We start from the raw sequence: 26,495 nt of genomic DNA on the forward strand, positions 1-26,495 counted from the left end.
CGACACCACGCTCGGCCTACTTTGTCTCCCCCAGTGACGATGTTTACACACCGTACCAGGTACTCATTTGAGCCTGAGTCGACCTAGGGGAGGACCCAGGACCGGTTCAGGTATTCGTCACCGGTGTTGGCCGTGAGCGGGAATCGAACTCGGCTCATCGGGTTCGGAGCGCAGCGGGATAACCGCTTACACGACCGCGCGCCTATACACAGACTCGCTCACAGACGCAACGACGACTACAGCGAGTTGCGTGAATGCACCGCTTGGCGCCCGCGCTAACGGTGGTAAAATAACAACGGAAGAGACCGTTCAGACAGCATTGCACGGATTAACTGTAGCGTGGTTATTGGTTTCGACAGGCCGAGGATTTCACTGTTACAGGCGAATGGGCCCCAAACAGCGATGTTAACTTCGCCGGCATAAAGGCAGTGCAAACACAGCTTGACCCCGAAGCCATTTCATTATCGCGAGCACAAAAGGCTCTGCTGCTAATTGCTCCAACTCATACGAAAACTTTTTCGAGCACATCGGCTTTGCCAATTAACGTCCGGAAGTCCACTCGGGTGGACTTCCCCCTCGCACGCCCCCCCCCCCCCCCCTGCTCCTCACCCCTCACCCCCCACCCTACCCCCCCCCCCCCCAATTTTAATTAATTAAATTTCGTGATTAGGACTCGTCCATCACGGAGATGGAGCGATACATTTAGCTCGTGTGCAGGTGTTAGGTTGGATCGTTACATTGCAGGACCCTGAGAGATGGAGACCGCTTTGAGAGTGGATCATATAATGCCTGCTACTGTGGATGGGGGTGATTAATGAGTAATTAATTAATGTAAAAAAACACTACAACAACACAATTTGCACAGCAGTGGATAGAACACGGCTTATTTGTTTTACACAATGTATTTGCACAGCGGATGTAGAAGCTGTTGCTTTAAAAGTAAATTAAATCACGTATAGCCTATGAAGTTTAAATTATCTCGACAATTAAAGATCTCATCAAAAATATGCTTTTCTCAAAAGTAGCAATTTAATCATCGGACGGTTTCGACAACCAATGTCACGAGACAGCCCTTAAGATGTAGTAGGTGCATAATAAACCTCGTGTTGCGAACGCTAAAGAAGTCGATGATGATAGGATACGTCAATAGGAGTACCGTGGGACAATTTATTCAAAGTGCGTGTGTAACTTAATTAAATGTACAAAACGCCGGAAGCAAGTAACGGAACAACAAAATATAAACCAAAAAAAGAAATTGGTAAAATGATCAGAAGTTCACGTTTAATGGGGCTTCGTTCGTCCTTCTCTCCGCAACGTTATCTGGCAGCTCACACCTCCCCAACAAAACGGACGCGATAAGAACAATCTGGGGCGAATAAATACGAAGTAGGGGGCCGACTGAGGACGGCCAACTTTGACGGTCGTGGCAAGAAACACGTGTGTGGCGAGTTGGCGACGACGGAGCGCGACGCAAATAAATAAGCACGTGTCTCTTTCAAAAATGACACGTGTACACCTCGCGCAGGGGACGGGAAGGGGGTTGCGGGCCTTGCTTTTTGACATCCGTTCGTATTCACGCGACGTGCACGCGACGTCTTCCTCTCAGTCGGCGAGCGGTGGAGAAATACAGGACAGCAATTTCATGGGAGAAATGAACGATAGACGGACGTGATTAACGTTTGACGGGTATAGGCGACAATATACAGCATATATATTGGAATTCGATCTGTTTTTAATCTGTACATTCGTCCCCCCCCCCCCCTCCTCCCAATTTCCAACATTTGCAATAAAATACCCTTATGTACATAATCGTTAAGAGATCACCGAAAGATGCCGAGCGTGTATGGAACACTTTACATGTTTTACAGTTGGCGGTGCGTCTCAGCTCGGGTCCGGCATCCAGCAATGAGTTGACAAAACGGGCTGTACCGTGTACGCAATCTTAGCTCAGACGCGCCGTCGATTAAACGCGTGCAATGTGTGTGTGTGTATATATATATACCGTAAGCGATACTTACAAGACAAGCATAACAAACGTCAATGTTTTTGTTGTTTACATCTCAGTAGTCGACACATCTCCGCACGCACGCACGCGCGCACACACACACACGCCAACTTGCGCATTACAAGCAACGCACTCGGCGCTTGAATTCTCACACTTTACATGTTAGTACAAAAAAACCAGAATATTTCATGTAAAAAACACAAATCCAATATATACCAATGGAAAAAAACTCGTTCAAAATAGTTTGTTTGTTACACTAAGCCAGTCATAGAGCGCATCACGGGCATAGGGCCGCCGATGGCCTGGTGCATGTACGGCAGCGGGTGGGCGAAGCCCTGCAGCAGAGGCCGCGTCAAGTGGCTCGCCCCGCCGTGCACGTGAGCGCTGCCCGCCGCCGCAGCAGCAGCAGCCGCGTCTCTGACCCCTGAACTCTCGTGGTACAAGATGGGCACCCGGACCAGGCGCTGCGCCGTGTGCGAAAGGTTGGCGGCCTCGAGCTCGGCGGCGAGCTGGCGCTTCCACTTGTTGCGCCGGTTCTGGAACCAGATCTTCACCTGCGTCTCGGTGAGGTGCAGCGACGCGGCGAGCCCCGCGCGCTCCGCGCTGCTCAAGTAGCGCTTCATGTCGAACGTCGACTCCAGCTGGAACACTTGGCTCCGAGAGAACACGGTCCGCGTCTTCTTCTTGCGTCCGCCCTTCTTCTCCAGAAGATCGACGCCGCCGCCGCCGCCGCCGCAGCTGCCGCCGCTCGTTTCGAGTTGTCGCTCGGAGCCGCTGTCGCCAATGGATTCTTCCTTGGCGTCTGCTGCGTCTTCGGCTGCTGCTGCGGCTGCGGCGGCGGCAGTTTTGTGCAGCGTGAGTCGCTCGTCAGCTCCCCTCGACGAGTCTCCCCCGTCCGCGTCCTCGCATTTATTGGCCGCGGTACCGGGAGAGCCCCGGTCGCTGAAGGGAGACGGCGAGGCGTGATCGCTGTTGGGCAGAGACGGGGAGCATCCCCTAGGACCTGTGACACACGCGCACGCGCGCGCGGGTAAACAAACACAGTTACATCAACTGAGTCGCACACAGTTGCATGCACGCATACGCGGTCACAACGTTACACACACATTAAATAGAACCCCGTATCAGCCGTGAAGAGTGTGGAGGCAAGCGACATTAATTAGCGCGACTCGCCGCATGTCTTAGTAAGCGCTCGCTGACACGAAGAACACAGTTGGTAAACACACGCGCACAGTTGCTCTCACACAGCCAAGCCACACAGAATTACCTACACACTTGCACTGCAGCGGACAGCTCGCATTAATCTTCCGTCATAAAAAAAACCGCTGTGTGTGTCACTTCCCCCCCCCCCCCAGTATTTTATTACTCGCAGTCAAATATCGCGACCACACTGAGAGACAGTAACTATATATTTATATATATATATACCCCGGACTGTGTGTATGTGCTGTGCGTGAGCGTAGCATGTGCGAGTGAATGCCGTCGCTCCGAAGGCAGTCGCACGGGCGCGTGCATGAGTGCAGGCTGGGTGGATACTCACTCTCCGTCTGTCCGAACGGGAGGTAGGGGTGCCACGGGGCAATGGACTTCTCGACGAGGCGAAAGGGCGGCATTGCGAATCTCGGCATGGGGATCTCGAACGGAGCCACCACGAGACCCGCGCCGTGCCCGAGAGCCGACATCTCCTCGCCGAAGCGAACATTGCCAAATCCGAAACAGATGAGCTGGCGCTCGGGCTTGGTCGCGGGCTTGTCTTCGGAATTGAGAAGATTTTGGATGAAGAATGATGACACTTTGTTGGGGCCGGGATTTTGCGGCGTGGTCGCTTTCTCGGACATCTTTTTCTTCGTCCCGTGGCGACGCCTCGGTCTCTCTGTGTGCGGAGTAAAAACAAGAAAAAAATGAATTCGCGACTCCACGCGACGAATAACGCCTAAATAAGAAATGCCAGCGCGGAGCTTAAAAAAGCGTGTCCAAGGCGCATCGGCGATGTCGATCTTTCCCTCTCGCTTGGATGTTTTTTTCCTCTCTCTCTCTCCTCTTTCTTCTCTCTCCCTGCGCTCTCTCTCTCTCTACTCTCTCTCCTTGCTCTCCCTCCGAGGCGGAGCTGTTCTAGGGAGCAGTGGCGCGGCTCGCGAGACGAGAGAGGGCGGTGAACATGGCTCGGTTACTCGCTTTGCCTCGCTCTTGAGTGGGAGCGAGCGAGAGAGCGAGCGGGTGAGTGGGAGCGAGCGAGCGAGCGAGCGGGTGAGCGAGTCTCGCCAACTTGCACGTCCCAGACAGGAGCGGAGCGTCAGCCCGGCGCCAATTTGTGAGAGGCGGATGATAATGATGAAATAAAAATGTCATACAAGTTAAACGCCTAACAAGCGAGGAACGCGCGGCGATTGGGCAAGCACAATGACAAATGGGATTACTCGGCATAACAAGCGGATCGCTTGTAATGAGTCCACCTCCCGGTTTTTTTTGGTGGGGATGAGGAGGAGGAGGTGGGGGTGGTGGGGGTGCATTTCGGGGTGCGGGCTGCAGACGGGGCGAAGAGAGGGACGCGTGATGGGGAGTGGGGGGGGGTGTTGGGGGAGGGTGGCGCTAGCGGAGTTTGGGAGGAGGGGGGGGGAGCTTCAGGGGTTGTGATGTGATGAGGTTCCGAGGGGCTGGAGGGATGGGAGAAGTACGGATGGGGGGGGGGGAAAGCGGTGGGTGTGGTGGGGTGGGGGGGGTTGTTTAGCTCAAGGCCAAAAGAAAGCCCGCCTCTTATTGGCTCTTCATTTTGGGCCAATTAGAGCGCAAATCTGGCGGCGGGGCGCCCGGAGCCGTCGCGAGCTGCCTTCTCGGGATGAACAGATTAGACTCGGAGAGCAAATCAGCGGCTCTCGCTCCATCGCTCTGCGGCCTTTTTTTCTCAGCACATTAGCGCCAATTGAGATGTGTCTTGCCCCCTTTGCCCCATTAGGCATGCGGGCTTTAAGCTCTAAAAGCCCGAACAAGAGGTGCGTGTTTACCGACAAACACGTTGTTACTCCTGCAGATGGCGCAACACCTGGCCTGTGCCCCCTAGCAATGGAACGACCCCCCCCACACACACCCACCCCACCCACACCCCCGCCGCTTCACAATAATTATGCCATAGCAGAAGTTCCTACCTAAAGTAGTCGAGACAATGCGACAGACAACGCCGCGAAACCAATCTGTATGTGTGAATCAGGCGTGACCGACGTTCGACCGCGCGGGAATCCAAATCGAACATCAATTGCCCCCCCCCCCCCAAAAAAAACCAGAAAGTGTCAACCCCGCGCCAGATGCGCTATCACACCACAACCCCCGTGCTCTTCATTCGAGGTGCCACTGCGCCGCAGTGAGTCACGCGGCAGGGAGTCTATCCCCCCACCCTTCTCCATGCTAAGTGCGTTACCGCACATCGAGCCCGCACTGCCCAGGGCACACACACCCCCCCCTGTCACCGGTTGTTAATAAGTTGCGCGAGTCATTCACTTGCAAGTGTTGCTCACCTTTCGTCTGGAGTCCGCGCAGACCTCCGGCAAAAAAGAGCGCCGAGTCGAATTGTTCACACCCAACGTGCCCCGGCAGGTTTTCCCCGCCTTCAACAATCAATGAAGTGTGTCTCGCCGCCGTTCCTTACGGCGTTCCAGAACACTGGACAGGGCCGTGCATCGTTTAGCAACAGCGAGATTGACGCGAGCGCAGTGTGTGTGTGCGTGTGCGCGCGCGTAAAATTGCTGCCCAGGTAGGTTTTTGGTTTCGTGTGATATATTAATGACCGATATAGTGGCCCTTGATGTATGCCGTGGTGTGTGTGTGTGTGAAGAATCAATGTAAATAGCGAAGCAGGGAGGTTGTGTTTTATACGTATAGCATCATACAATTATACTAAATATATTCCCGCACCTCCGCTTAGCACGGCACGCTTATGGAAGGTGCGAAATAAGTTCGACGCGCATGCAGTTAGTGATAATAGTGTACGGCGGGATAAAGCTCCCTCTCGTGCCGCGTAGGGCATAGGGGATTGTTTGAACATCCTCCACTACAGCTGTGAGGGGGGGTGGGCACGGTCGAACAGATTATGTAATCACTCTTTCTTTGGAACCTGCCTTTTTGTGTTCAGTTTGTTTTGCCGTCTCTCGCGCCTCCGATGAGCACGGTTGGCCGCGTACGGTGCGAAAGAAGTTCAACATACGGTGCACACACACACCCGGCCACTGATGTTAGCCGTAGCCGAGAATCCAACTCACGTTGCAGGGGGTTCAAATCTTGGTGCGCTCAACACCGCCTACCCAGCCCGCTATCTGTGTGATTGGTTTCCCCATTCAATGAAGGAGCACTCGAATCACAACGACGGCGTCCGTGTCGAACACTACCGAGGCCTTTGCGAAATGCACGTGGGTGCCGCGTCTATGATGAGCGCATTTGTGTGAGAAAGGGCCGCGGCTTTGAATGCGACTCGGTCCGCGTTGGACGCGTGCCTGATGGCCTCGCGAGGCAGGCTGCGTGCCCAAGACGAATGAATGATCGAGAGGTGCGTTGTGAACGCCGTCCAGACGTCGTCATTGTTCTTGCTCGCCTCGAAGCTGGCGTTTGCATCGTCTCCATTGAATGCAGGTCGGTTGAGTGGGATGATTCGTAAGCGTATGGACACAACTGGCTCGTGATAGTTAAGGGAATCGTATTATCATGTACAGCCCCTTGGTCAACCAAATGCTGCCTGAAGGGACCTTCCGCGCGATGTCGGCCGTGGTAGTTTCTTTGAGGACACTTCACCATCTTCATTGGGTCTTTCGGTAAAGTCACGTAGATATAGGTTAAAAGGAAATAACAAAACTACGACGTTTCGATCACACAACACAAGTGACCGTCATCCTTCCGATCCTCCTGATGACGATCGCTTGTGTTGTGATCGAGACGTCGTAGTTTTTTGTTATTTTATTTCAACCTATCGACATGATTTTACCGAAACAATCAAGAATGTGAATTCCTGCAGTCACGAAAGCTTTAAGTCTAAATATAAGGTATGTATGTTGAACTTCTTTCGCACCGTACCTAGCCATTCGTGCTAATCGGAGGTGCCGTTCTACTTGCGTTGAAGCTGGTGTTATAAATAACTCCATCCTTAAATAGGCAAATAGTAAATACAAAATTGCTGTTCATGATTTTAACAAATGACCCAATATTTGCACGTGACTTCCCCATATACTTCTACATCAATTTCTCAAACCCTTCTCCTTCTATCCCACATCTCCACTCCCCACCACCCCTACTCTTCCACATCAAGCTCCCCCCCATGTCCGTGTTCATCTTACACAACCGCAGGACTTTGAGAATATGTTACGCGTCATGTAAATGATCCCATACACTCGTCGGTTCCGTCTGAAGAAGTTATCTCCACATTCGTCGAAGGGTAATCTTCGAGAAAAACAAAGGTCAGTGTGATGGTGCAGTTATGCAGGGCGCAGCACCTACGACTTTTGTGCGCCACCACATTAGACTTATTAATACAACTGGCTCACAAAATGCATGATTTTCAGTTAGGCTGACGTTTCGGGCAATGCCTTTTCTTTAGAGCAGAGAGCGACGAATGTTATCGAGGCACGTGGCGAGTTCTTTGGTGGAGGAGGGGGCGTGTCCGTGCTTGTGCACGATACTGCCTCGAGATGTGCGCGCGCAACCTCGTGCATATGTAGTCATGGGTTTCGAGGCTCGTTTTTATTTTTCAGGAGGATGTTGCATCGAGATGTTTGACCAATTCCATTGTTGAGTGTTTGGTTTTACGTGGGAGGAGAGCGGAGCACCCAGAGACAACTTACCAACGGAGGGGGGAGAAAGGGGGGGGTGGGAGTTCACACGAAAGTTTTAGTACAGATGGATTCAACAATCAATTTCTGTCGTGTGTCCATATCTAGGCGACTTCACAGCACACATGTCGTGAAGTAACCGCTCCTGGCGCAGTGCATGGCATATGGAGGGGGGGAATTATCTGACAATTATGTAAATTCCACGACACAACACGTGCAATAATAATAATAATGTTATCGGCCTATACAATACAGCCCGTCATAAATCGTGCTCCGAGCCTCATGGGTGGGTGGGGGGGGCTGTCCCTTCCGCTGCTAATGTGTCCATCCCATATTTTTGCACGCAACTTTTTGTTACGTCTCATTTGCATTGCGTTTCGCGCGGGCAATCTATGCGCTTTTTTACATAAGGCCGTCATAAATTATTTACTTGTATCTATTTTCCCACTTCAGCCGTGGCGTTAACCCCCTCGCTCGATGCGCTACAATAGCGGGCAATCCCCACCCCACTTAAGAAAGCTCAATTGTGCACTTGCTCCGTCGTCTCAGATGAATAGAGTGTACTGTTGCCGCCGCCATAGAAGCAACATAAATTAGGTTTTTGCTTTGTGCGCCCAAGACGCTCACTGAATTATTAACAAATCCGCACTTTAAAAACAAAAGCTCGCAACGGAGCGCGTTCGCCGCCATACGACTGCATCTCTTATTCACGTATACCTAGTGTCCTTCCATATATACGCGATCTGGAGAGAGAAAGAGAGGATGTAAATTTCGATTTAAAGCTTCTTTCGTGACTGCAGGGATTCATCTTCTTGGCTCTTTCGGTAAAGTCACGTAGAAGGGAAGTAATACAATAATAAAAATAAAACATAATAAAATATTATGTTTTATTTTTATTAATAAAATAATAAAAATAAAGCATAATAAAATATTATGTTTTATTTTTATTATTTTATTACTTCCCTTCTACGTGACTTTACCGAAAGAACCAAGAAGAAAAAGAGAGGATGGTTCGTTTTTTTTCGTCTTCAACAATTCAAAGCCATTCTGCCACTCTTGCCGACTATTTTATTTACGTCTTCCGAGACGTCTTGGCAGAGTGGGAAGAGTAAGCTATAAATATCCTCTTCCGAGGGGCTCTTTAGACCTCCCTCTGATGGCCCGAGCAAACAATTGCAATGCTGCACCTTTACCTGTATGCATTGAACTCTTTCTTTGCGGTACTCCAGGGCTGGTGACCGATCAAGAGTCACTCACCCCCCAAACCCTCCGACCGGCGGGTAGCGTGTGATGGGGTAAAGTGTGGCTACTCACACCTCTTCCAAGACGTCTTGGCCAGCGGGGAAGAATAGGTCAAAACTTCCCTCTATCGGTGCTCTCTAGGGGAGAGGCCATACCGCCAGCAGTGCCGTGAGCGAGCAATTTCAGGGCAGCTCCTTTAAATTGTTACTTTATCACACTGGACCACAAAAAGGTGCAATGATACAATACAATGTGTTTTCATATATTGTCCCAAGACGCTGTACAGAAACAGTATAGGTACTTATTTTGTAGTAACAGTCAGCCATAGGCCGATATTTAAAAAAGGTCCAGAACTTGGACTTGAACTGGGACAGGGCGTCAACAGCACGGGTGGCTTGGGAAAGGGATTTCAAATAATATCTTCATTCCGTAAGAGGTAATTCCTGTGTAAGCTTCTGTGACAAAATTACGAAAAGTGCATTCATAGTGCGTATCGAAAATCGTCAATGAGTGAAATACATTCTAATGATATTTTGAAAGGCCAGAACGCTGAGATTTGGCACGCAATAATGGAGTCGATGTTTATGATTAAAACAATCCCATTACGAATATATTCTAATATGGACCCAAAAATGAATACGTCGCGAAGGTGAATATATTAAGGCTAACCCTGCCTACTCGCAGAGCAGGGTTAGCCTTATGTTTATATTTATTTAAGTCACGTGCTAACCACATGAACACATACGATTCCCTATCGTCATACGAACCAATTAATTTGCTTTGGAGTGTGACGCTTAAGCCTCTAGAAAGCAGGCAAGGTCTCCTACTAGTACATACTCGCCTATAGGTATGCATGCTTAAATACAAAAAAATAAAACTCCAACACTGATGCACGCGTAATAATAATAGTAGTTTTCAAAGTGTGGCTATTAGAAATACGTTCAGCAATGAAAACAATTGGAAACATCTTCAATTCACACGTTGCAATCTGCTCATCGCTATAGGATTTAAAACGCGCTATTTCCAATTTTAAGAGCATTTGGGCAAGTTAGTGACAAATTGATATCGTTGATCGAAATCTCTAAACGTAAACGCGTGTTTACTCACAACAGCCTCTTAGGAATCCGTGGCGGATATTGAACCTAAAGAGAATCGAAGTGGGCAATTTCCCCCAAAGAGAAAGATAAACACGTGTAGGTGTTATTGTTGTTGTTGTTGTTGTCATTATCATCAGCCGCGTTCTATCCACTGTTGGATGAAGGCTCTTCCCACTATGGTATAAATAAGCTGATTTCCTCTCACCAAACTATTTAACTAATTTAAACTATTAATTTTTTACTCTTAGGTTTTTTCGGTAAAGTCACGTAGGCCTACCTTGGCTCCTCCCCCCTCAACCAGTATATATACAAGGTCGGGTCTCTTGGAATTTCTCTTTACTTGATACAGCAATCGTGCTGTGACGGTTCCACCTAAAGACGGAAGCTTATGTTGCCTCCGAAACGTCGTGATTTTTATTTTACTATTATTAATTTTAATTATATTTTTTACCTACGTGACTTTACAGAAAAAACCTAAGAGTATGGATCCTTGCAGTCACGAAAGCTTCAAATCTAGAAATATTATTTTTTTTATTTAATTTTACCAGGTAATGCCCACTGAACTATACAGCTCTTGTTCAGAAGTGAACTGGCTGCAAATGATAGTTCAAATAAGTTGCGTATTATGTGGACATTTATAGCCGCCAAATACTCTAAACGCATGTTGATTCTAAATGTGGAGGGAAAAACCGGAGAGCCCCAGATAAAAATCCACGCGACCACGGGGAGAACATGGAAAGTCCAAACATACAGCAGGCATCAGGGTCTGGATCCAGCCCACGATCTCCTGGATACCAGGCGAGGTAGTCGTCATCTCGCCACCGCGACGCCCCTTTTGAGGTTGTCCTCTTCTCGGTTGTTTTTTTTCCCATTTGTTGGTGGAACCTACGCAGCGTAATCGAGTTATCTAATTGAATCAGCGCTTTGTCTGTCTCAGCTGCAGACTCGATTCCGTCCACCGAGAAGGGCTCAGTGATAATTGAACAGCAGCGCTTAACTGCCTTTGAGTGTGAAAACGAAAGAACATCACCTATCAACGTATGCTTGCAGTCCGTATTCATCTATTATACATTTCAACTTGAAATATTGTGGCGTATGAAGATCAAGGTTAAAGACTTGAAATATAATGTCATTGTTTGAGCATGCATTTGGCACCTGGACACACGCTTTACGCTACAAATGTTGGAAAGTAATAATGCATCCTTTGTCAATCCAGGATTGCAGGATAAAGGCCTCCCCACAGCATATTAAATGCATACGCATATCTACGTATGTATGTTGAACTTCTTTCGCACCGTACGTAGCCAACAGTTCTAATCGGAGATGCGGGGGAAGAACAAGAAACTAAATACAAAAAAGCAGTCGTAAAGAAATGAGTTTCCATTTAGATTGAAAAGCGTACAGCTTCCAGTGGCTTCCTAACTACAGGAGGAAGAGCGTTCCAGACGGCCGCAGAAGCGCAGCTGAAAGCGCACGATGCGGTCGACCGTCTTGGTTCGATGGCCAGCCAAGAAGCCGCTGCTGTATGAGTTCACATTGATATGGTCACAGCAGTAAGACTTGTCATGCTCACTCTGGTGAAAGAGGCTGCAGAGAATAGCGACATCTACCGTGAGCCCGGGCCGGGTTTTTTTTGGTTTTTTGTTTTGTTTTCCACACAACATTCAAGGGCCACGTTACGACCCATGAGTTGAGCCTCACCAACCACATCATCGTCCCGGCAGCCCCAGCTCAGTAGCCGCACCTCCGTTGACCTCCAGTAATGTACCTACAAGTGCAGTGCTTTGTGTCATTCCACTGCTGGATACGCATCTCCCCACACAAAGTGGGGGGTTATTTGACCGCAGTACTTCTCCGCCCTGGGCTTAACGTCGTAGGAATCGCAGCATGCTTGGCATGTCAAGATGACACCGCAAATTGTTCTGCACACAGTCGCTCGCGCCTGTCGTGGGCACGTGCTCAGGACCTGCGTCCTGCCTGGGGGGGAGTTTCTGAGCTTGGTCAATCCACTGCTGCACGAGGGCCTGCAAACGCCGCACGGGTCGTGGAGGTTATGTGACCGTAAATTCGCCAACGTTTTGGGTTGGTGAAGGCGGGCAGCGTAGAAGTACAGTACAATGTTGCTTTGCCTTCAGCTGCCCCGTCACGCAAGCCTGCATCGCAACCCGCGGTGAAACGTGGTCACCTGTTCAACCACCGAGCTCTTGAGTCAATTCTGCTCAGTTTCCTAGATCTGTCGAGATTGGGCACATTCCGGGCGATTTGGTCAAAGGCCGTCTACACCCAAAACTGCCAGTCAATACTCGATTGTATTTACAATCTCACCGATGTGCTCTTAAACGCCTTACAGAGGTCAAGGTCAATAAGGTCATATAGCCATCGACCTTCCTTCTGCCAGATCCGGCAATTGTCTCAAAGTCGACGCGAGCCCTGCCAATGTACTAAGGTATCGCACAGGATTTAGATCTTTCTTTTGACTGCCAACCGCTGGTTGCCCACTCTAAAGCCTTCATATACGACAAAATCATCTTAATAATCAAACAGCACAATAATCAGCAGCTATGATTAAGCCACCGCTAAATGAAGGCCTTCTCAAGTCGTCGCCAGCTCTCTCGCGCTCCTACAAGATGCAGCAATCCATTTAACACCTGCTCATGAGTTGAGTTCATCGCTTCATCTCCGCAGTTCCCTCTTTCGGCTTCCACTCCATCGTTAGTCTCGATGGCCGGCAATCATCCCTTCTAGAGCCACGTCCTGCGCATGCCCAATTACATATCTTAAAAGTCGACATCATGCACAGTACAATATACATAGCTGTGGTATGTTCTCTAAACCACGCGTTGCTCTTTGCATCTCGAAGTAATGATCTCTCTTCTTCTTTGCGCAATTTTCAACTTCTGATCGAATGACGGTGTAATCATGTTACGAATAGGGTAATGGGTGTCGTTTTGCGGCGTAGCGGGCGGTGATCTCGTGGGTGGGGATGTAGGAAGGTTGCCGCCAACTCGACCGCCAAAGCCCCGACCACCTCGAGGCGTTTCCAGCTAAAGACTCGAGTTGATTCAGTTCCCGCAGGTGGTGAATGGCGACCCCCCCCTCCCCCTGAGTTCCTCATTACTGACCACTAAATACAACGAACCTCAGCTCTGGCTAAAGTAATATGAACGTGCCCGACAGCGGTGTATTGATAAAGGCCTGCACGTTATGCCACGGAACAAATAGCCAGGCTAGGATGGTGGCAATTTGTGATATTTTATAATTTGTCACGTTCACGTGGCCTTGTCTTATTCTCATGGAACGTATACTGTCCTCAATTAAGATTCTATGAATATAGGGTAGAATAATACAGTATGGATATGTATACTAAACTAAATGATAAACTTTTTTTTACCAGGTAAAGCCCGCTGAGGTATAATCGCTCTTTTAAGAATCGACTTGGCCACAAATGATAGCTCAACGAAGTGGCTTTAATGTGGAAATGTATGGCAGCCAAATGCTCGAAACGCATTTTTCTGCATTTGGAGAGAAAATCCGAAGGACCCTGAGAAAAATCCACACGACCACGGAGGCGAGATGTTAATTACATCGTAGTCCAACATATACCACGTAGCCATGCCTCACGCCAACAATCCCTACTCCAAGCCCAGCTTAGGGCCTTCCGCAAAAAGACCAAGTGAGAGATTAATCCCAAGGCAACAGCACAAGGTGAATCTGACTATGACTGGCCCAACGTTGACGAAAGAACAGAGCAGCATGGTCATTGAAAACCGGCCTTGGGGGAGCGGGGGGGGGGGGGTATCTGGAGACCTCCGTGTGTGTTGGTGCGGGGCATTTTGAGGAAACCTCAAAAGGTTGTTTTTTGCCAAACAGTGCATCACACCTTCTTGGTTCTTTCGGTAAAGTCACGTAGAATAATATTATTTTATTATGTTAAAACATTATATTTTATTATTTCCCTTCTACGTGACTTTACCGAAAGAACCAAGAAGATGAATCCCTGCAGTCACGAAAGCTTTAAATCGAAAAGTGCATCACACGTTGAGGTTGTAAAAGGGATGGAGAGCGAAGGCAAAGATCTGTAGCCAGCATGTGGTTGAGCGCGCTGTGGACGGAAGGAGGTGGGCGCTGGCGTGTGTGGGGGGTAGCACGGGAGGGCTGTCCTGAAGGAGGAGGGGTGCGTGCAGAAGCACCCTGAAGGCAAGGCCCTGCAAGCAAGCGTTTGCTTAACCCGCGACCTTGTGCCAGCTTGAAGTCACCGGGGAGGCAGACCGCTGCTACTCCGCGTGTGTGTGGGGAGGGGGGGGTATAATGGGGGCATGGAGAGGCGGTTAGACGACGGAGTGAGAAGCCGATTTCCGTTCACTCGGTAGTGAGCGACACGACGTGCCGCGTGCGTGCGTGCGCTAATTGTGGCAATTAAGCCGAGTCCACGCACGAGACATGCATTTGGGCAATCAAATTGCCGATGAAGGTGGTCGCTGAAAGTGACATTTGTGTCTGCTGTAAACAACCGGTTGATTCTGATGCATGCAACCATCAAGTTGCATGCGACTGGTCGCTCAGGTGTGGACCGAGCCTTTAAACAAAATGAACAGTGAAATCACCGCGTGGACTTTTCACGAGACGTGAGAATTCACCATGGAAGGTGATAAGGGAATACACCCTTTGAGAACGCGCATTCATTTCCAGTTCTACTGTTATTACTACATTCCTCTCCTTAGTACATAATGCATAAGAATATAAGTGGAGCCTTCAATTTCCGAAAAAAAAATCTTTGCATTGGGTCACATTTCAAGCCATGTCATTTGCGTAACGCAATGAGCAATATTTTACCAAAATTGTGCCACTCGTGAAAAAATGAAAGTGCATTATAGAGGAATTGGTTGCGAATGTTTATACCGAAACAACTGTGTGTGTGTGTGTGTACAGAGTAGACGTTGACGTAATATGTGATTTAAGAGGATGTGGGAAATTGGTAAAGGTGTAAAATATACACGCGAGTCTGTTGCACCGCCTTGTAGGATATTGATGGAAGTTCAACTCCTTCATGCGCAATCTTATTTGGGCAATATTGTTACAATTTACTTAGTCTGTATGATTTGTTTATTAAAATATGCTGCTTTTATGCAGTGTGAAGGCTATGTAGTCGAGTAAGTTAATTTTGGACATTACGTATTTTGTGCATATCCTAATGTTGTGGATATAACTAGCTCCCAACACTAATAAAGTCAGACGTTAATCTGTACACATTCATAGCAGGAGGTGATTAAACCTAATCGCCACTAATATATGAGTACGTGTTCGCCTTCACAGTATTTGAATGTGTGCGCGTATATGTGTGTGTACAGTGTATGATAAAGTGCAAAAATAAATAAAGTAGCAAATACTATGCCGTACATTGTGTAACCGTGTCGCGGTAGTTAGTGCACTGCGATCTGAACCGGGCAAGTCCAATCCCGGCCACAGCTAACATCACTAAGCGCATTATATTGCATCAGATGGGGGGCGCAAACTTCCTCAAACCTCGCTGACCAACATGGTGAAGTATGGTCAAACAACCACACCACCAATAGAGTCTTCGCTCAGCCAGCAGTGGTTTAACAAAAGTATTGTACAATTATTTGAATTATTGTACGACAACAGGGCCCAGTAATCTGTTAGTGGCAATCGTTCATCAGCGTGTTAGCCGATTTTCTGTAAAATAGTCAGAACGATGTTTTTATTCATGATAATTTTCAGGACAATGCATTCACAATAGATGTTTTAGAAGGGATGATGCCCGAAACGTAAGCCGACGATATATGAATCTGTTGCAACGTGGTGTTAATGAATTGAGATAGTGTTGACTAATGTTTTAAATTAATATTATCATTGTACGCGACTATTTACTCAGAACTTCTATCCCCGTTTGCGACTCGGGATCACGAATGCAGTCGATGATCCGTTCCTCGTTGACACGCTGGAGGTGCGGAGATTGCGGGCACTTTGTCTCGAGTAAACTCTTACAGTCTTACTCATTAGAGTTTACGTTTCTAGCCGAAACCTTCATTGGTACGTAACTAAAAAACCAGTGCAGTTATAGCAACGACAATTAACTCTGTTTATTGAAGGCAAACATATTCCCGTTTGTCTACATCATCAACATCATCATCACGATCGTCCCTCGCGATCCCGAACTAACCCATTTCACTCTCATCACATCCACCATCATATCTCTTCCTAATCCTCCCGAATACCCCCACCGCTCTCCCCCACCCCCATCCTATCCCCCTCCCCCCCCCTTCCCCGTGTTTCACGCGACTGACTGTATAATCGATTTAAGGTGCAGGCATGCATGGCAACCCAGGGCGCAAGGCACGTTGAACAAGTCGCCGACGTGTCTGTCACTTTGCGTCTGTGTCCATCGGGTCGTCCCGTAAAGGACCGGGGAGGCGACCCGGGGCTGGCAGCCCCCCCCCCCGCCCGCTCCCCCCGTCGTGTCGCGCGCAGGTGGTGCGACTCTGGAAGAGGAAGCCGGGAGCCATGAATATTGCAGTGGGTGAGCGGCGGAGGAGCGTTTTGCGCAAGTGATATTTTAAGGGTATAGTCTACTAGGGCGCCGCGCTCCACACATATTTAGGCCGCTTGCATTGATGTTTTGCCGCTGCTGTTGTTGTTGTTCTTGGTTCTTTCGGTAAAGTCACGTAGAAGGGAAGTAATAAAATAATAAAAATAAAGCATAATAAAATAATTATTTTATTATGTTTTATGTTTATTATTAATAAAATAATAAAAATAAAACATAATAAAATAATTAGTTTATTATGTTTTATGTTTATTATTTTAAAATAATTATTTTATTATGTTTTATTTTTTATTATTTTATTAAAATAAAACATAATAAAATAATTATTTTATTATGCTTTATTTTTATTATTTTATTACTCCCCTTCTACGTGACTTTACCGAAAGAACCAAGAAGAAGAATCCCTGCAGTCACGAAAGCTTTAAATCGAAAGTTGTTGTTGTTGTTGTTGTGTGCATTCGTGAGCTCTGACGTCCGTCAGATGATTGTGTTCACGTGATTATGATGTGCAGGTATTGCTTACCTTTTTAACAACCGCGTATCTCACATTTTCGTCTAGCGTGTTTTAACATTCAAAATATACGTGGTTGGAACATCAATGCACAATATTAATCGGCAACCATGATCTATCCACTGCTCGATAAAGGCCTCCCCAAGCCTTCGCCATCTCTCGTGGTCGTGCGATTCAGCTGTACATCTTGCTCCCACACGCGAGATAAATTATCATGGCTCCATCCCTCGGGCGCGTTTCCCTCCTCTGGCTTACACTCCCTCGTTAGTCTCGACCACCGCCCATCAATGCCTTGATATAGCGGCGTACCCAGTGCAAGTCCGCTTCCTGTTCTTACCAAGCAGGATGGTGTCTCTCACGTGCTTATATAACCCTGATATACACTGATGCTATTGTTGTTTGTAAAGGTGCGCAGCATATCCCGGTATTTCATTCTCTCGTTGAACATTTTCCACGTCGCCGGTAAAGAGGTGGCAGCACGGGGCTAGCAGCCACATCCGTGGCGAGAGCGAGATACTGGATGTGGCGTGCCGGAGTTGGGTAAAATGTGTTTTTGTCCGGCTCACGAACCCGGACAGACCCGGCTGAAAAGCAAGCCCCGGAATTTGCCACTGCAATGCTAGGGTTTACAAACGTGCGCATTTTGCTAAACCCTCACGCACAAAAAAAACCCGTGCAAGTTAATCTCCCATACGACCAAACCTTTGCGCCACTCACATTGTGCAAAGTGAATCCACGAGGTTTTTGCACGTGGATGGGAGCAGCAAAAAATTACAATGGGGAACGTGCAATGCCCCCCCACCCCCTTTCCCCCAATGCTTTTATTCAGCGCAGCAGTAAGACTCACAAGTTGTTTAATGCTGGACGGCGAAATCCTCAGGCAACACTTGGGAGATATATAGAGCCATTAGCACGCACGTACACGCCGCACTGCCCGCGCGCTCAGACAACGGCGCCAGAGGCGAGCGCGCGCGCGTCAGAGGGAGCGGTGGCGTAGTGGTTAGCGCTGCGCCAATGTGAAACCTCGGCGGCCCCGAGTTCGATTCTCGCCCGCGGCGAACTCCGGTGACGATTATCTGAACCGGTCCCGGGCCTCCGCTAGGTCGATTCCCGGCCGCAAATAAGTCTCTGTTGCGGTGTGTGGTCGTCAGCACTGGGGGGGAGGGAGGGAGGGAGGGGGAGACAAAGGGGGCCGAGAGTGGCGATGGCCACCCACCCTTTCGTGTGCCGAGTCGGTCGTACGAGGTACTCGCTAACAGCATTTGCCCGAACTGTCTGTTAAAACGATAGTGGTGGCGGCGGGGGGGGGGGTGGTTATTTTCTTTGCATGTTACTCGATGTGTATTTTGTTTTTTGTGGGTGAAGAGCGGTGGCGTCGTGGTTAGCGCACCACCGCGACGAAATGTGTGACCTGGGTTCTGTTCAATTAATGTGAACGGGTCCTGCGCTCCCCCCCCCCCTATCCAGGTTAACTCAGACGACTTAAATGAGTGCCTTGGTTGCGGTGTGTAAACATCAGCGCTCGGAGACCATGGCTGCCGGACGTGGTTCTAACCACACCACCCCACTGTGTGTGCCGTTTCTGGCCTTAATAGGTGATCGCTAACAGCACTTGACCCCCACTGTGCGCATCTCAAACACGTGTCATAGCAACCTGCGACTCGCCTACTCAATACCTAAACATGAGGGTAACAGTCGTCAATGTGTCTCTGTGTGTTCTCTACAGATGTAGCCTGTATTGATGTTGTACAACGTCTGTCCCATGTGTGTCTGTCCCATGTATATATGTCTATACAGTGATAGTATGTGGGGAGCCATAGGGCATTGGTTATCGCATCGCGCTTCGAACCGGGTGACCCGAATTGTATTCGCGCACCATAGCACACATTGGTGAGGAGTATTTCAACTGGTCCTTGGACACCCGTCGGTCGACTCAGCCTTAAATGAGTACCTGGTGCGATGTGTAAACATCACCACTTCGGGAGACAAAGGCGGCCCAGCGTGGTGTTGGCCACTCACCCCCTAGTTCCCCTTTCCGACCTTCATAGGTGCTCGCTAACAGCGATTGCCCCAACAGTCTGTTCAGGCGAAACAGGATATATTTCTAGACGAGGATATATGTGGATGCGAAGATCACTTGTGCGTGTGTATGAGTGTATGAGCATATAACCGTGTACAGTATGTCAATGCACGTTCCAGTTGAATCCTACTACATACAGTATTCAGTGCACCAATTGGCACGCGCGAATATTTAAACAGCATGGATGCCTAAGTGGTTTCTCAGTTCAGAGGTAAAGGTGCAGCCCTGCAAGGCCACTGCTGGCTGAAGGGCATCCACTAAATAGATCTCTAGGGGGCATTCTGCCACACTGGCCAAGACGTACCCACACTTTACCCCACCACACGCGGCCGAATGATTGACTCGACTATTATATTACTATGTTATAAAGTAAGGCTCGCTGAGCTATATAGCTCATTTTTACGAAGCGATCTGGCCACAAATGATAGTTCAAAGAAGTGGCTCATCGCGTGTAAATGTATAGCAGCCGAATAATCTAGACGCGTGACGTTGATTTCAAATGTGGATAGAAAGACCGGAGGACCAGCAGAAAATTCCACGCGACCACGGGGAGAACATGCAAACTCCAAATATACAGGCGTCAGGGTCGGGATCGAACCCACAACCTCCTGTATACCAGGCGAGGTAATTAACATCTGGCCCCCGTGGTACTGGGTGGACGGAGGCGAAGAGATTTCAGAAATGTGCCCACTGCTTCCATTGCCGCGCTAGGCCGTGGAACCGAATTGGCGGATTCTGGATCGCAAGTCCACTGCGCGACCCGTTACACACCAAGGCAAACCGCCGTTTTCTTGAGTTAAAAAAGGAAAAAAATATGAGGTTCGTTGCCAGACATGTTTGTATTTGTAGCAAACAGGTAACCGGGTTTTGACATCTTTTTTTGTTCCGTACGGTTATTGGTAACGTAAAGAAACCGACTTTAACAACCCTTATCACGTATAGAACATTCGGTAATACGTACCGTGTTATTGTTTTGTGTAGGCCTATATACGCATTATCTTCCATTGTGAATCTTACGACTACAAGTACTGAATCCAAACAATATGAAGAGTAATAGGCACGGACATGGTTAAGATAAAATGTCATTGTTTTATTCATAGGATATGTCTTGACCCCTATCGGAATCGAGTCGCTATTACAATCTGTAATGAAGCTTTCTCAAAATACACCTTTAACAAACACACGGTCATTACAACCCAAATATACTGCGATATGATGGTCGCTTTTTCTTATCTTCCATTTTGCTGAAAGAACTTTGCCCTCAACGTATTCCATACATATACATGTACCGACTTAAACATAGTCGCGACAATGTACTCGTTCGTGTTATTAACGGTATAGCGTGACCTATCACTGTTAATGCCATCATTATAACTATTAAGATAAGTGGGTCTTGGACCGGGCACGTGGGTTGAAGAGATGAATGACACTGGACGAGAACACCGACTTCGTGGCAGCCAAAAGAAAATGGAACAAGGGTTCGACGGACTGGCCGCCTACCGAAGAGTCGGAACGATTAAATCAGTTCGCGTGCGGCTGATTAGGTGAATTGTTTTTTTTTATATTATCGCTGGATCATTATGGATAGCGGCGGCTGGGGAGGGAGGCCTTCATCCAGCAGTGGATTGACCATGGCTCCTGCTAATGTTGATGATGTTGAGTGTGGCCAATATGAATGCCAATGTGTGTACATGTAACAGCATAGACGAGTGTTCATTTGGCGACTGCACAACGTGTTTTTTTTTTAATTCTTGTATACTCGGTGCAATGAGTGAATAAAGAATAATAATAATGATGATGCTGCCGCTCCTGTGCAAATGCCATGGAGTTGAGTACGAAGGTGACGATTCATCATCTCACGGTGCACACGATGCTCACGATCGCCGATGCCACGAGCAGTGCACTCTGGGTACAGGTGCGTGTAAACATTTGCATGATCCCGTGGATTTTAGGCATTGCACAAGCCGACGCAGGAGTTTTGGATGCCGCCGAAGTTGAACGTGCATCGTGTGTAACGGAGAAATAACGTGTCCTCTATTAGTTGAATACATGACTTTTTTACGGGTTTTTTTGGTAAGACGACCATTCATACGACTGTGCACGTGATCAGAGACGGGAGCGGTGGTGCAGTGGTCCGAACTTTGCGCTCTATTCCCGGTCACCGCTAACGTCAGTGGGCGAATGTATATATGTATGCACCGGTCCTGCCCCCCTCCCCTCCCCCCGCCTTCACCAATTCACACCGATCAAAGTGGTGAAGTATGATCAAGACCCATGGCCCACACGGCGTGGGGTCCGCCTTCATTCTGTCATCCAGCGGTGGATTGATAAGAGGGGCTGAAAATTATCGTTACGATATTCAATGTCATTATTACAACAACACACTCAACAACCATCACGTGAACGCAGGCCGATACCGTTTCAGATCGGTCCTTTCGGATTTCCCCTTCAAAAACAAATCAAATTGAACGGAATAAATAAATAGTTTCACCTGCACGTAATTCACATCCATAAAACGACAACATCTTCACAGCTCAAGGCAGTTGACTGGAAAAAAATATATATTCCCGAATAAACCGAGCTTCCTTTCCTGGTAATTCAGCATTTTTACAAACGCGTTCCTTTGTTTAGAATATGCGCATACGACAGTGGTTCCCAAACTTTTTGGTATGGACCCCCCTCCCCTCACCCTCCCGCAATCAAGACCACGGGACCCCATGCGCCGCCGCAGCCTCACACTTGTTTCATGGTGTCGATTATTGTGGCTTGACGTCGCAACGTTCACGTTTCTCCGCGCACATTCAGCGTTTTGTCCTGCACGGTATCCGTGCCGCAGCCTGCGCACCCCCCCCCCGCACTCCGGTTGAGAACCAATGACATACAGTATATGCACAAATACAGTATTATTCAGTATATGTACATATGCAGTACAGTATGTAGACTAAAATTTGCAGATATATAATTTTCGCACATGTTGTACTGCACTATGCCCTCACTTATATGCTCCTCCCCGCTTTCATCAACTCTGCACTGACCAGCGCGGTGAAGTGTGGCCAAAGAATAGGCAGTCATCCAGCAGCGGATGGACAAAAAGCTGCAGTACACAGTCGTGGAAATCATACAAGGGTGATCGATTTATAGCTACCCCACTAAAACAATGGAGACACGTTACATTGATAAAAAAACAACAACATTACATTTCAAAGCATCTACGCGTCTCCCATCAGACTCAACGACACACTTAGTACATCTGTTAACACTCTGCAAGATACGGAGCCATCGCTTTCGCAACAACATTCGATCACCTGTTGAGAATCGGGCGTCATTACAAGTCAGTGGGGTATCCACAAATGGATCGCGTCTGTATCACCTCGCACACAACTGACGATGGGGGCTCGCGTGGTTTTTTGACGCCGGCTGTCAGTCTCGCTGTCCGGGCGCGCACTCATCCGCAAGCACGGGGGCACGACTGCCGAGGAGACGCACAAACGTCGAAGAAACCGCATCAGACGTTTGCTTTGCTTCAAAACGAATTCTGCTGCTGCTGCTGGACGATTAATAACATTGGTCTGAAAAGCCAACGACAGGCTGACGGACTAAAACGTATCATTACCGCACTCGTATATGTGGCGACGGAACAGAGCCCTCTGCTTCTACACCCCCACCCCCAACAACAACAACGCGTCGTGTGCAACGAGTTTTGTCCACACTCTCACTGCATGAGGCCGGAGCTGCTGGCGGCGTAGGGCATCGCGAAGTGTGTCAATGCACCGCCGGGGTAGTAGAAGGGGTAGGGGAACGCGAGCGGGGCTCTGACGCCCCCCGCGGGAACCGCTCTCCCGTGCAAGCCCCCTTCCCGGTAGAGCACGGGCACACGCACGAGTCTGTGCGCCGCCGACACCTGCGCCAAGTTGGCGGCCTCGAGCTCGGCGGCGAGCTGGCGCTTCCACTTGTTGCGCCGGTTCTGGAACCAGATCTTCACCTGCGTCTCGGTGAGGTGCAGCGACGCGGCGAGCCCCGCGCGCTCCGCGCTGCTCAAGTAGCGCTTCATGTCGAACGTCGACTCCAGCTGGAACACTTGGCTCCGAGAGAACACGGTCCGCGTCTTCTTCTTGGGGGGCGCACGCGGGCTGCCGTGCTGAGGGGGGCTCTCGCAGGCCCTGTCCCCGCTCACGACGATGCCACCGCCGCCGCCGCCGCCGTCATCGTCGTCGTCGTCATCGTCATCATCGTCGTCATCTTCGTCGCCGCCACCAACAACAACAACAACGTGGGGCGCCGTTGTCCCGTTTAACCGAGGCGCCGTTGCCGACAGCGCCGGCGGAGTGTCGATGACGATGCTGCTGCTGCTGTTGCTGCTGCGCGGCTCCGTGTGCGTTGGGGAGGTAGCGTGACCGGCCCTCGCCTCCTGATGCGGATGGTGATGCTGCTGCTGCTGATGCTGCTGATGCGGCGGCGGCTGCTGCTGCTGTAGTTGGGGTTGGATCCTCTCCTGAGAGACGCCGTGCCCGGCCAATGCTCGCTTGGCCACTTCTGCAGACAAATACACGAGCGATTGAAGCCGGGAATCGCGCGTGTCGAGACTAATTAGACGCAGCGCGCTTACGCTGAGAACACGCACGCGCTCAGCCTTGCGTACTGTGGTTAAAAATAGATGATAATATCAGTTGCTGTGAGTCGCAGCGGTGAGATGATAGATAGATCCATCAATAATTACAGCCCTGCCTATAACACCAACACCGACAATTTTGGGGTATATATATATGGAGCGTCTTACTACACTGGTATCTCAACACGCTTTACATTAACGAGGGGCAAATATTTCGGAAATAAGCTTAAATGTGCAGGGGGCAACCAAACGTGTTGTTAATCTCTGCGAGATGTGTTCAACAGTGGCCGCACGATTGGGGAGAGACATTTGAATGTCACGCGAATTCACTTCGCCATCTCTACATCGACACGTTGACTCGGGGTCCTGGATAGGCGAATGATCAGTTTTGAGCCTTGAAGCGGCAAGAGCAGCAACATCCAGAGCTATTAGTTTGGCTGTGTATATGTACATAATAAATCCTCAGCAAGTAAAATATTGTTATAAAATAAAAGTCACATTTCCTGCATATCTGTTTGCAAAGAAATATATAAAAAATGTTACCTTCACATGATTTAAACATGCGATATAGTATTGAATTGTAATTGCATTGTTTCCAATGCTCTCATGAAATTAACCCGTTGGTGGCGACCCTGTTCAAGTGAATATTATCTTTCTTTATATTGTATTAACGTAAATCAATGGGTATTAATGTTTGCTATATGAACATATTTTTTCCGTAAGACTTCCGCAACGTAACTTTAAATATAAATTCTACAAATTGTAATATTCGTGTGTAGATTATATTAAAGAATATACGGATGTTAAGCACACTATGCGTGCATATAGATTCATGTGCATATACAAACACGCTCACATGTCATATGGGTGCAATATGCGTTTTTCTGAACTAACCAGCGTGGTGAAGTATGGCCAAACATTCCCTACGACGAACGAAATGCGTAAGGAGGCCTTCATCCAGCAGTAGATTAAGAATTTGTCATTGCTGTTACAAAACGCGTGAAGTTTCTGTTTATACGGTAATTGTATTATATGTACAATTATATATATACATACAGTACTGTATATACAGTACTGTATGTATACAAATAACTTCATAGCCGACTCGCATGACATTACTTAGATACTTATAGGTCTGCAACGCGCGCGTGTTGTTTAAATGGGACATCGTGGGAATACCGTAACCACGCAGTTTAATCTGCTTGTCAGTTTCAACACCGCTCGATGCCAAACATCGTACCAAGAACGCAATGAGTTAGCCAGCTTTTCATCGGCTTTTGCGGCACACTCCACGGGAGGTGAGATTCTTTGGAACGCTGTTAATGCGATTGCGTTCAGCGCGACTTTGAAAGGCAGTGGAGAACTTCGGACTGAGTCTGCGCTACAGACCAAGCCAATCAACTTCCGCGCCGTCATTTTTCTGGGCTGTCAAAATTCCAACATTTTGGTATTCGGATGTGGGGTATAGTTTCTAGCCCATCTTCAACATCATTACAATTCTAAATAACATCTCGCTCAGCATATCAACGAAATCACACGAATTGCGTCCCATCTCGCAGACTAAAACAGATTTTGAGCCTGGAACAGCGCTTGGATGAGTGGCCAGCGTGCATGATAGGTTATTACGTGGTGAGCAGCCAGAGGGCAGAGCATCACAGTCCCTTATTGTACTGTACTTGCTATGTCTCACGTCTATGCTCACCGCCTCTACCAAACCCCACTGACCAGGTTGGTGACAAGGTAGAGTCCGATAGCCGCTGCGCCCTGCACAGCAGTCGAGATTTACAGCCGATGGCTGAATACGCGCGCGCGTTCACTGGCGAAGCCACGACGCGACTACTTAGTCGCGTCTCGTTAAAGACATCGACACGCAACCCGCGATAGAGCCGATGAGCGCACGAGCGAACGGAGAGCGCAAAACGACAACAGCGAACAACAACGCGGGCAAGGTGCGTACCGTGGCAGCAAGCGATCTGGTGTTCCTGCAGCCAGCAGGCGACTTTGCGAGACCCCTCCAAGGGCTCAGAGAGACGGGAGGAGCTCGTGCGATGTCGATCCTGAGCCACTGTGGCGGCGGCGGCGGCGGTGGCGGCGGCGCCCCCTCCCGGAGCCTGAGTTGCGGCAGGGGCCCCCCTCCTCCGCCCATCCGCGTCGCTCTCATCCTCGCTGCCGCAGTCGCTCCCGTCCGTCTGGGCTCCCAAGATGCATCGGATGGTGAATTTGGAGAGCGAGTGACCTGGCCTCTTGGCCGCGTTTTCCCTGGGCTCCATGCGTGTATCGCTTCCTCCTTTTCCTCTCTCTCTATGTACACACGGACGATGCGGCCGCGTGTTTTTGCTACGTCGGCCTCTTACTATCACAACAATCGCGTATGCATACGCCCCGTGTGGCGCTTTTTTTTTTGCTCAAGAAGTAATTATTACACGCACGTTCGGGTCACCCCCTTCCTTCCTCCCTCCCTCCCTACCCCCCGCAGCTGTTTCGCTAACCGCTGCGCATTGTGCGCCGCGGTTGTAGCGACGACGCGGCGGGCGAACACTCACGACGCCGAATTCCCACCCGCGACGGGAGGTTTTTTT

General features: G+C 49.0%; 2 protein-coding genes across 2 annotated transcripts; both read right to left on the reverse strand.

Moving 5' to 3' along the window:
* Window positions 1–1,261: 1,261 nt before the first annotated feature.
* On the reverse strand, window positions 1,262–4,313 carry LOC144721826 (homeobox protein HMX3-like). The gene is made up of 2 exons (XM_078599747.1): window positions 3,546–4,313; window positions 1,262–3,008 (listed from the first exon to the last, which is right to left on the reverse strand). The coding sequence occupies exons 1-2, from the start codon at window positions 3,841–3,843 to the stop codon at window positions 2,257–2,259; spliced, it is 1,050 nt and encodes a 349-aa protein (XP_078455873.1). The 5' UTR covers window positions 3,844–4,313; the 3' UTR covers window positions 1,262–2,256.
* Window positions 4,314–22,097: 17,784 nt separating this feature from the next.
* Window positions 22,098–26,186, reverse strand: LOC144721797 (uncharacterized). The gene is made up of 2 exons (XM_078599720.1): window positions 25,874–26,186; window positions 22,098–23,945 (listed from the first exon to the last, which is right to left on the reverse strand). The coding sequence occupies exons 1-2, from the start codon at window positions 26,184–26,186 to the stop codon at window positions 23,020–23,022; spliced, it is 1,239 nt and encodes a 412-aa protein (XP_078455846.1). The 3' UTR covers window positions 22,098–23,019.
* Between the last annotated feature and the right edge of the window lie 309 nt (window positions 26,187–26,495).

This window comes from Lampetra planeri, chromosome 12, assembly GCF_965212315.1.
Source record: "Lampetra planeri chromosome 12, kcLamPlan1.2.h2, whole genome shotgun sequence".
Classification (NCBI taxonomy): domain Eukaryota; kingdom Metazoa; phylum Chordata; class Hyperoartia; order Petromyzontiformes; family Petromyzontidae; genus Lampetra; species Lampetra planeri.